The sequence below is a fragment of the Salmo salar genome, chromosome 16 (assembly GCF_965601325.2).
Source record: "Salmo salar chromosome 16, fSalSal1, whole genome shotgun sequence".
NCBI classification, from domain to species: Eukaryota; Metazoa; Chordata; class Actinopteri; order Salmoniformes; family Salmonidae; genus Salmo; species Salmo salar.
Genome location: NC_138306.1, coordinates 11,806,379 through 11,818,395, shown reverse-complemented (window position 1 = coordinate 11,818,395; position 12,017 = coordinate 11,806,379). Strand labels below are relative to the sequence as shown.

General features: G+C 42.0%; 1 protein-coding gene across 2 annotated transcripts in view; it reads left to right on the top strand.

Annotated features, from left to right (window-relative positions):
- Positions 1-12,017, top strand: part of LOC106573249 (mitochondrial inner membrane protease subunit 2) — a 156,219-nt gene that overhangs the window by 129,201 nt on the left and 15,001 nt on the right. For both annotated transcript variants that reach the window (XM_014148147.3, XM_082962510.1), the window contains 2 exons: positions 1,897-1,962; positions 5,111-5,213. In XM_014148147.3, coding sequence (XP_014003622.1) covers positions 1,897-1,962; positions 5,111-5,213 — 169 coding nt within the window. The remainder of the gene's footprint in view (positions 1-1,896; positions 1,963-5,110; positions 5,214-12,017) is intronic.

The following is a 12,017-nucleotide window of genomic DNA, read 5'->3' as shown; positions in this document are numbered from 1 at the left end:
ACAGATGGTGAAGCGTGATTCATCTCTCCAGTGAACGTGTTTCCACTGCTCCAGAGTCCAATGGCAACGAGCTTTACACCACTCCAGCCGATGCTTGGCATTGATCTTAGGGTTGTGTGCAGAAATTGGCTTCAGCGTGTAGAAAAATCTCTACACCGCCAAGATGGGGGCCTCTAAAATAATCTCAAAAATTCACTCATGCCGACCCCGCCAATGGCCAAGCCCCATGCCACGGCCACCACCTAAGCTCCGTTTCGATCCAGAAAAAACCCTGGATACAATGGTTGCCTGGTATTGTCATGCAATCATTGTCATGGTAATGTAGAATGTTTGTTCAATTGATGTTAACTGATGTGGCTCATGCAATGGAATGTATTTCTTTGTAATGTCCGTTGAGTTGAATCAACAAATCACAGCACATATTGATCGATACACTCCCTGCTTTGATCCTCGCAGTGGCTGCCAGTCCACACATTATATTATCATTGTCTTGAATAGGGATACCCGTTCTATTCATTCTATTTCTATGGCAGCACATGCAGTCAGGAGAGGAGAAAATGTGCTTAAAACAGATGTTATATATATAACTCTTTTTTGTGTTGCTATTCAAACGGTTATTACGTTGTCCGTGGTCATTTGGCTGGCCAATTACCGTCATCCAAAAATCCATGACCGTCACAGCCCTAATACACACACACACACACACACACACACACACACACACACACACACACACAGCCTCTCTAGAGACAGGCTAACCCCTGTTTAGCTTGCGGCTCTGTTCTCTGAGCTGCTGGTAATTCTGATTGGCTGAGCAGGCTGCCAATCAGTCATGATCCCCTGTATCCCTGAGGCAAAGAGGGAGGGGGGATGTGGAGGAGGAAGGAGGGAGGAAGAGAGAGAGAGAGCAAATGTGTGTGTATGCGTGGTAGAGAGTGGGAGAAAAGGAGTGACAGAGTGTGCTTGTGTGTGTGTGTGTGTGGGCCTCTATCTATCAGTGTGTGTGTGTTAAAGGGAGACTGAGGGAGAGGGAGTGCAGGGAGGGATGGAGAATGTATGTGGCTTCTTATTAAGACTGGCATTTCTGTTTGATTCTCTGGGCATTTGAAGGCAACGTTTAACAAACTGCAGTTTCTGTGGGTCATTATTCAATGCCTTTGTGTAGATGTCCCTCATTTGGCCAGACACTCTGAACTGAACACCATTGTATCACTGGCTCCCTGGTTGCCTCACATTTATCTATAAAACCTGTGGATGGAATAGAAGATTTTTGATCATTGTAATACTGTTGATCATGGCCTTGAACATCACGCCCAAGCGAGAGAGTAAAAAACGACAAATCTTTTCTATATTACCCATTTGTTAGACTGATTTTGTGCCCAGAATCCGAATGCCATTGCTTTGCATGGCCTCAAAAGGACTGTCGTTGTTGATATCAAATGAATCGTGTCCTCTGTTGGCTACTTAGAAGTATTACGTGGCTTGGAGAAGGTCATCGGCATGGCAATAATGGTTGTAGAATTCATTAACTGAGCATTGCGGTATTACGGGTTATTAAGGATTTATTAGAAACATAAAGTGAATGAACTCTCTCTACCATGGTGCTGCTATGTTTGTGTTCCCCGGTGGTGTGTGAGGTCCACATGTTGGGAGGGAGGGAGGGAGGGCAGTCAGTGATGAGGAGGAGGAATGACATCCTGGTACTTGAACCCACCCAATAGTCACTGCAGTATAGTCCGTTTCTCTGTCTGCTGGTGAGGAACACTGATTCCAGTTCAATCTAGTGTTGTGAACAGGGTCGCTACAGCACAGGGTTTATTGGTGCTACGTGCTGATGGATAAATATATCTCTTTATCATATATCTTAATTGATATCATATATCTTTATTGTTTCAGGTCTCCCAAGAACCCCCAGCAGAAGATCATCAAGCGGGTCATAGCCCTTGAGGGAGACTTCATCAAGTACGTATAGCTTTATCAAATCAAACTTAAAACCCACGACACATTATACAGTAAAAACGAAACAAAAGGTAATAAAAGAATGTAAAACAAAGGGTGTCTTAAAGGCCTATTCAGAGACTTTCTATGAGTTAGTCTACTGCTACAAGACAACTGATTGTTTACTCAGGGATTTGAAGCTCCGTCTTAAACCTCTATTTCTTATCTACCAGCTTCAAATCTTCGGCTGCCACCTACTCATACCACAATGTCGTCATGTAAATCAACTATTTGTGACGGGTGCCGCTGAACAAATTACGAGTCACTTGTATTGCCTGGGAGGAGATAGATGAATAATTAACATGGGGGTTTGATGATGGCTGGTGTGCGTGTGCGTGTGTGTGTGCGTGTGTTAGCCTGCGGGTCCGCCATGCTATAAATCACAGCTATGGTTTTAATCTTGCTACGCACAGAGACTGTCTGCTCTGCCTGACAGAGGAAGAGGCCTCTCAGCCAATTACAGCCCTCTGAGTTGTGTGTGTGTGTGTGTGTGTGTGTGTGTGTGTGTGTGTGTGTGTGTGTGTGTGTGTGTGTGTGTGTGTGTGTGTGTGTGTGTGTGTGTGTGTGTGTGTGTGTGTTTTTTTTTGCTATGTGTATCCCTCTGAACTGAGCCCCTCAGAGATATAGAGGGCCATTTCGGAGATTCATCTCCAAACAATGATGGCTTACGGGACATAAATCGCGTTTCAATCGAATCGCAGCTTTAAAAAAAAAAAAAATGAAAGTGTTACGCCACTGTATTGTCAGGGAAAAGTTGTTGCTACGCTGTGTAAAGCTGATGACTGGAATGCACACATTGAGGGAAATGCGGAGTATATTCATGTGAGGTGTATGAGGAAGAGCTACCTCAAGATGGAGATTCTGGTGTTCGTAGAGGTACAGAACAACCCAGTGCGGTGTGCCAGGCAGACTGTCAGACATGGCTGGTGGACAAGACTATGGCTGTGGGTTCCCATGTCCATGATAGCATACCGCTTAGGATGCATGTCCAACACATTTGATTCATTCGCAGTGGTATTCTTCCTAGTCTAGATATTGAAACTGAGCCTTTGACTTGACCTGTCCAATTCACCTCAGGCTTTTACACATCATCGTCGTCATTATCGTGTTTCATATGTCCATTATCATGTGTATCTGTGCCCTATAGGTCTCCCGAGTGGCGCAGCAGTCTAAGGCGTCACTACAGACCCGGTTTGATCCCGGGCTATACAGGCCGGGATTGGGAGTCCCATAGGGCGGCGCACAATTGGCCCAGCGTCGTCCGGGTTAGGGGAGGGTTTGGCCGGGATAGGCCGTCATTGTAAATAAGAATTTGTTCTTAACTGACTTGCCTAGTTAAATAAAGGTTAAATAACCTCCACTGTACCAGGCAGCTATTGTTTAAACCTACTACACTGAGAGGTAGAGAGTGCATACATTTCTAACACAACTCAATGCTGAGAATCTGCCCAAACTCCTGAACGCACCCTAAACCCTTTGTAGCTGCTAGACACTGCCAGGCAGTGAGTCGCATACAAACAGCATTAATACAGGGGTCTGTCTATTCCCTTTGAACTTTGTATATTCGCTTTGCTCTGCGTCCCAAATGGCACCCTATTTAGTGCACTACCTTTGACCCAGACCCAACCAGCTCTGGTCAAAGTAGTGCACTATGTAAGGAATAGGGTTCCAGTTGGGATGCTGCAACCTGTTTTTGTCTTCCCACAAAACTCAAGACTGTTCTTTTTCCTGAGCATAGCCGGGGTAGTTGATTAGGTAACACTTTATAATAATGTTCATTAATAAACTATTTGATAAACTATTAATAAGTACGTAGTGTAAGCCCCATTGAATAATAATTTATTAATACATGTATGTGAACACTGCTTATAAATAGATAACAAATGTCTCGTTAAAGTTATTATAAAGTTTTACTGCAAACTATTCTACTGTACAAATAAGATGGGGACTATTTGTATTCTAAAGGATATAATCACTAGATTTTGAAGTAGCCAGTATTTTGTTCTCGTATTGTTTGTGTTCAGATGCTGTATGTAGACGCTTGACCCCTGACATTTAAAAGTCACTGAACTTCAGTTTGCTGGAGAACAGACAGGGCAAAGGGTAGCCTAGCGGTTAGAGCGTTGGGCCAGTATCCGAAAGGTCGCAGGTTCGAATACCCGAGCAGACAGGCGAAAAATGTGTTGATGTGCTCTTGAGCAAGGCCACTTAACCTTAATTTGCTCCAGTGGCGCTATACTACTATGGCTGCTGACCCTGTAAAACAACATATTTCACCACCTATCCGGTGTATGTGGCAATAAAAACTTTTTTTTCCCCCCCCAGCAGCAAAATCAGTATTTTTGTCCAAGGTCTAAAGAGTAGTCATTTAGGCTCCTGTAACATTGCCCTGGAAAGGAATAGGAGAAGAATTGTCATTTAAAAAGTCATTTCTCCCGTAATTTACAATGTTCCTGAGATGAACCATGCATCACGCCTCAGTCACAGCTAAGTCCACATGTGATTGATGGTGTGTACCACCCTGTCCTCACTCCGCAAAATAGTTGATTGAAGCTAAACTAGTCTGGAGGGTATCTGATCAGACAGAGGTTACGTGCCAAATGGACCCTATTCCCTAATATAGTGTACTACTTTTGACCAGGGCCAATAGGGCTCTATATAGGGGATAGTGTGGCATTAAGGGACTCAACCAGAGACTAGACCTAAGGGAGTGTGCTGTCCTGTCCATATTTCGTTAGTCATTACACACAATCGATATTTGTCCTCATCTGATTAGATTAGATTCTTGTCTACAAAATACTCTAATCTAAAGGGAGGATGACAGGCAGATGGATGATTTAGTAAAAAGGTGATGCACCATAATGAAACAAAAATGTCAATTTCCTTAATGCAGATATAGATAGATTAACTTTATTCTCAATTGAAGCTTTGCCTTTTGTCTTGTCTAATTTCAATGTATTTATTGTTGTTTTCAATTGATCCCGTAGCTCAATCAATGTTAAAGACTGCCTTTCTTTCGTAGCTAGGTTCTGTAGTAAATGTGGGTTGTATTAACCTGGCTAATGCGTTTTATCCATGATCCAAACCTCCCGCCCTCCATTTCTCTCTGCAGGACACTTGGCTATAAGAACCGCTATCTCAGGGTCCCTGATGGCCACTTTTGGATCGAGGGGGACCATCACGGCCACAGTCTGGACAGCAACAGCTTTGGACCGGTAAGCCACTTTTCTGCTCAGTCCTTTACTACTCAATGAGAATGGCATATGCCAGAGCCTTATACTTGGATATAAAAGACTTATGTTTGCATATAAAAGCCTTATATTTGTATCTAAGTATAAGGCTTTGGCCCATGCCATTGAAAAGCAAAGCAAAGCACAGCTTGTCTGAGTCTCGTCCAGCAGCTCCACATTTGAACTCCAACAATGGGGCCTAAAAAGACCCTGGGAGTCCTTAAAAGGAAAATAATTGAATAGCCATGCATTGGAGAACAAACCTGGGTTCTAAATTTGTCATTTTTGTGCTGCTTATTAAGACAAAGTTGTTCCTTTAGAGGAAAGAAACTCTGAACAGTTTCTCCATTATGGCAGGTAGGTACAGTCAGTGCTATTCATCTTTGGCAGGCCTCATTGGGCATGTGAGCCCGGCAGCCTCTCCTGCCTGTGGAGAAAGAAGGCTTAGCGTATTTCATTGTTGTATTTTCCATACATGTCCTCATCCTTGTCGGGCAATAACAAATGTGTCTTGATTAGGGTCTGAAAGTAGTGACGAGGAGTGAGTGATCGGGCAGCGAGGCGCTCTGTGCTTTTCTGGGTTTTGACCAAGTATTTCAGGGAGCTGTCATTGGATGGAGGAAGGAAGCAGCAGAGCTGAGTAGAGGCCAGGGAATTATCTATCTGTAGCATTCCAATCCTATAAAGAAACAACTTTGTACTTGACATTTAACTGGGTCAGCTGCTGGTTTGCGGAGGGATTTATTTTCTGATGTTGCTTTTGGATGGTTCCATGTCAGTCAGTACTCTCTCTGTCTGTTGCTGGATCTGAACTTTGAAATATTTGGATAGAGGAGTTTGGGGTGGTTTGGGGATGATTTTGTGGATGACATTACTGTAAGCAGTTTATCGGCCATGAACAGAATACTATAAGGGAACAGTTTAATGTAAGAAAACCGTTTCCTTAACCAATTGTCTTATTATACCTTATTTCCCGTTGGATCTACAAGCCCTCTGTAATGGTTATATGGTTACTTCTTATGTAGGCCTATACAGTGCGGTACTGTATGTATGCACTATGACCACTATTAGCTTATGCCTGCATGCTTATTAGGTCATCTCACCACCTCAGTAAAAATGCATTGGTCATACTGACATTGTCATTTGTGTTGTTTCCCAGTGCAGGCATGTGTGGCACGTTTTAAACGCATGAAAGCCATTGAGGGCATTGTAAAAAATTTTTTTTATCCAAAACCAAATTGTTTAAATGGCTAAATCATTTAACAGTGCACCAGAGGGGTATATAGCCAGATGTGCCCAGGCTTTTCTGAAATTAGCTAGCTTCAGTTAGCTTCACATTCCAGCTCAGGCTTCATCCATATTACGACGGTGGATATTGCTCATTCGTCTGCCGCTAACTCTAGCAGGCTTGTAACTGTGCGTGCACATCGCATGCAGTGTTGCCAACTCCTCAGTAAGGAAAGTAGCTATTGGCTGTCCTAAAAGTCGCTAGAAGTCGCTAAATGACGTCATCGCCTAATTTGTATAATTGGCCATGTGCATGTAATTGTGATAGATGCTGTAGGAGAGAGGAATAACATCGTGGGAGAGACAAAAAGTGAGTAAAAAAACACCCTAAATATGTTTAGAACTACAAATAAACTTTCTTCTATCGATTCTTGTTTTTTTTTATGTCACAATTCCAACCCTCCTCCTTTATCCGGGCTTGGGACAACCGAGTGGCGCAGTGGTCTAAGGCACTGCATCTCAGTGCTAGCTGTGCCACTAGAGATTCAAGGTTCGGTCGCAGCCGGCCGCGACCAGGAGACCGATGAGGCAGCGCACAATTGGCCCAGTGTCGCCCGGTTTAGGGGAGGGTTTGGCCGCCAGGGATGTCCTTGTCCCATCACGCACTAGTGACTCCTGTGGCGGGCCGGGCACAGTGCACGCTGACACGGTCGCCAGGTGCACGGTGTTTCCTCCGACACATTGGTGCGGCTGGCTTTGTGTCAAGAAGCAGTGCGGCTTGGTTGGGTTGTGTTTTGGAGGACGCATGGCTCTCTACCTTTGCCTCTCCCAAGTCTGTACTGGAGTTGCAGCGATGAGACAAGACTGTAACTACCAATTGGATACCATGAAATTGGGGAGAAAACGGTAAAAAAATAAAAAATGTTGTCCGAGATTGAAACAGTAACCAAGGGCGTCTGGGCTTAACGAACAGTCCATTTTATAATGTACAGTGCCTTCAGAAAGTATTCACACCCCTTGACTTTTTCCACAGTTTCTTGTGTTACAAGGTGGGATTTAATTGTCATTTTTTGTCAATGATCTACACAAAATACTATAGCTGTGTTCGAATACCCATACTGCATTTTTTTTTCTTTTTTCTTTTATTTAACCTTTATTTAACTAGGCAAGTCAGTTAAGAACAAATTCTTATTGACGATGACAGCCTAGGAACAGCGGGTTAACTGCCTTGTTCAGGTGTAGAACGACTGATTTTTATCTTATCAGCTCGAAGTTTCAATCTAGCAACCTTTCGGTTACTGGCCCAAAGCTCTAACCACTAGGCTACCTGCCGTCCCGGTATATGCTACATACTATATACTATAGAGGTCGACCGATTAATCGGCATGGCCGATTAATTAGGTCCGATTTCAAGTTTTCATAACAAATGGTAATCGGCATTTTTGGACGCCGATTATGGCCGATTACATTGCAAACCACGAGGAGACTACATGGCAGGCTGTGACCACCTGTTACGCGAGTGCAACAAGGAGCCAAGGTAAGTTGCTAGCTAGCATTAAACTTATCTTATAAAAAACAATCAATCTTAACATAATCAGTAGTTAACTACACATGGTTGATGATATTACTAGTTTAACTAGCTTGTCCTGCATTGCATATAATCAATACGGTGCCTGTTAATTTACCATTGAATCACAGCCTACTTCCCCAAACGGGTGATGATGTAACAAGCACATTCGCGAAAAAAGCACAATCGTTGCACCAATGAACCTAACCATAAACATCAATTCCTTGCTTAAAATCAATACACAAGTATATATTTTTTAAACCTGCATATTTTGTTAAAAGAAATTCATGTTAGTAGGCAATATTAACTAGGGAAATTGTGTCACTTCTCTTGCGTTCAGTGCAAGCAAAGTCAGGGTATATGCAGCAGTTTGGGACGCCTGGGGTTGTTGCGAACTGTGTGAAGAGCATTTCTTCCTAACAAAGACCGTAATTAATTTGCCTGAATTTTACATAATTATGACATAACATTGAAGGTTGTGCAATGTAACGACAATATTTAGACTTAGGGATGCCACCCGTTAGATAAAATACGGAACGGTTCTGTATTTCACTGAAAGAATAAAAGTTTTTTCGAAAAGATAGTTTCCGGATTTGACAATATTAATGACCTAAGGCTCGTATTTCTGTGTATTTATTATATTATAATTAAGTCTATGATTTGATATTTGATAGGGCAGTCTGACTGAGCGGTGGTAGGCAGCAGCAGGCTCGTAAGCATTCATTCAAACAGCACTTTCCTGCATTTGCCAGCAGCTCTTAGCAATGCTTGAAGCACAGCGCTGTTTATGACTTCAAGCCTATCAACTCCCGAGATTAGGCTGGCAATACTAAAGTGCCTATAAGAACATCCAATAATTAAAGGTATATCAAATAGAAATGGTATAGAGAGAAATAGTCCTATAATTCCTATAATAATTACAACCTAAAACTTCTTAATAAATCCTCTTACGACACCAATCCCGTTAGCGGGATCAACAGCCAGTGAAAAATCAGTGCCATATTCAAAACCAAATCTAATCATTTCTATTTCTCAAACATAGGACTATTTTACACCATTTTATAGATACACTTCTCCTGAATCGAACCACGTTGTCCGATTTCAAAAAGGCTTTACAGCGAAAGCAAAACATTAGATTATGTTAGGAGAGTACATCGACAAAAATAACCACACAGCCATTTTCCAAGCAACTAGCATGCATCACAAATACCCAAAACACAGCTAAATGCAGCACTAACCTTTGACGATCTTCATCAGATGACACTCCTAGGACATCATGTTACACAATAAATGCATTTTTTGTTCGATAAAGTTCATATTTATATATAAAAACAGCATTTGACATCGGCGCGTGACGTACAGAAAATATTTTCCCTCAAATACTGCCGGTGATCAGCGCCACAATTTACAAAAATACTTGTCATAAACGTTGATACAAAATTAAACTGTCATTCAAAGAATTATAGATGAACATCTCCTTTATGCAAACGCTATGAAAGATTTCAAAAAAGCTTCACGAGGAAAGCACTCTTTGCAATAATCTGAGTACTGAGCTCAGAAGAATACACTAGGCTATACAGATAGCCGCCATCTTGGAGTCATCTAAAATCATAAATTGCATTAGAAATATTCCCTTACCTTTGATGATCTTCATCAGAAGGCACTTCCAGGAATCCCAGGTCCACAACAAATGTTGTTTTGTTCGATAAAGTCCATAATTTATGTCCAAATAACTCCTTGTTGTTCGCGTGTTCAGTAAGCCACTCCAAATGTAGGAAACGCGCGGACAATGTCACGAAAAAAGTAAAAAACAGTTGTATTTACGTTCGTTCAAACATGTCAAACGTTGTAAAACATCAATCTTTAGGGCCTTTAGAACGTGAAGATTCAGTAATATTTCAACCGGACGGTTCCTGTGTCTTGAAAAACGTTTTGAAACGGAGGATCCACGTTCGTGAATGCGCGCCAATGAAGTGATGTCATTCCCTTGGTGACCAAGTTCCCCACCTTCTCATTCGGTCTCTGTTCATCGTAGACGACTCAAACAACTTTGTAAAGACTGTTGACATCTAGTGGAAACCGTAGGAAGTGCACAATTATTACTACGTCACTGTGTATTCAATAGGAAACGACTTGAAGAGAGCCCATGCATCCAGATTTCCACTTCCTTGTAGGATTTCTCTCAGGTTTTTGCTTGCCATATGAGTTCTGTTATACTCACAGACACCATTCAAACGGTTTTAGAAACTTCAGAGTGTTTTCTATCCAAATCTACTAATAATATGCATATCCTAGCTTCTGAGTTTGAGTAGGAGGCAGTTTAATATGGGCACATATTTTTTCCGAAATTGTCAATACTGCCCCCTATCCTTAAGGAGCTGTAAGAGGTTCTTAACTGGGAATATTGAAGACTCATGTTAAAAGGAACCACCAGCTTTCATATGTTCTCATGTTCTGAGCAAGGAACTTAAACGTTAGCTTTTTTACATGGCACATATTGCACGTTTCATAATTTTTTGGAGACTAAATAGATTTTATTTATGTATTATATTACCGTAATTTCCGGACTATTAAGCGCACCTGAATATAAGCCGCACCCACTGAATTTAAAAAATATATATTATTTTGAACATAAATAAGCCGCACATGTCTATAAGCCGCAGGTGCCTACCGGTACATTGAAACAAATGAACTTTACACAGGCTTTAACGAAACATGGCTTGTAACAAAAATAAATAGGCTTTAACGAAACACGGCTTGTAACAAAAATAAATGGGCTTTAACGAAACACAGCTTGTAACAAAAAATAATTTGCAGTAAGCTTTAGTTGTCTTTTTGCACTGAGTCAATTCCTCTCGCTGCTGTTTCCAACGTCTTATCATCGACTCATTAAGACCAAGCTCCCGTGCAGCAGCTCTATTTCCTTTTCCAACAGCCAGATCAATGCCTTCAACTTGAAAGCTGCATCATATGCATTTCTCCGTGTCTTTGCCTTGATGAGGGTGACAAAATGACTACCATAATCATAATGATGGGAAGTTTGAGAGCGCTCGATTTAATCTAAACAGTAAACAAAAAAGTTGTTTGACCTTAACCCGTTCGGCAATTTCATTGGTCTAATGAAAGCTTCATGCCGCCAAAAAACTGAGCACGTCACAGAATGTGTTTTTTTGGAGCGGGAAAGCGGGAAAAATCCCAAAATTAGCCGCGTCATTGTTTTAAGCCGCGAGGTTCAAAGCTGGGAAAAAAGTTGCGGCTTATAGTCCGGAATTTACGGTAAGTTAAAATAAAAGTGCTCATTGTTAATTCAGTATTGTAGTAATTGTCATTATTACATATATATATATGAATGAAATGGCCGATTTATCGATATCGGCTTTTTTTGGTCCTCCGATAATCGGTATTGGTATTGGCATAGCATGTCTGCTTGTGGAGTCAAGGTGGTCTACAGTTTTCTTCCCTCTGGTTGCACATGTGACATGCTGGTAGAAATGAGGTAAAACGGATTTAAGTTTGCCTGCATTAAAGACCCCTGCCACTAGGAGCGCCGCTTCTGGATTAGCATTTTCTTGTTTGCTTAGGGCTTTATACAGCTCGTTGAGTGCGGTCTTAGTGCCAGCATCGGTTTGTGGTGGTAAATAGACGGCTACAAATAATACAGATGAGAACTCTTGGTAGATAATGTGGTCTACAGCTTATCATGAGGTACTCTACCTCAGGCGAGCAATACCTCGAGACTACTTTAATATTAGACATCGCGCACCAGCAGGCATTGACAAATACACACCCCCCGCCCCTCGTTTTACCAGACATAGCTACTCTGTCCTGCCGATGCACGGAAAACACAGCCAGCTGTATATTATCCATGTCGTCATTCAGCCACGACTCGGTGAAACATAAGATGTTACCGTTTTTAATGTCCTGTTGGTAGGATAGTCTCAACCGTAGATCGAGTTTGTTTTCCAGTGATTGCCAATAGAATGGATGGTAGTGGC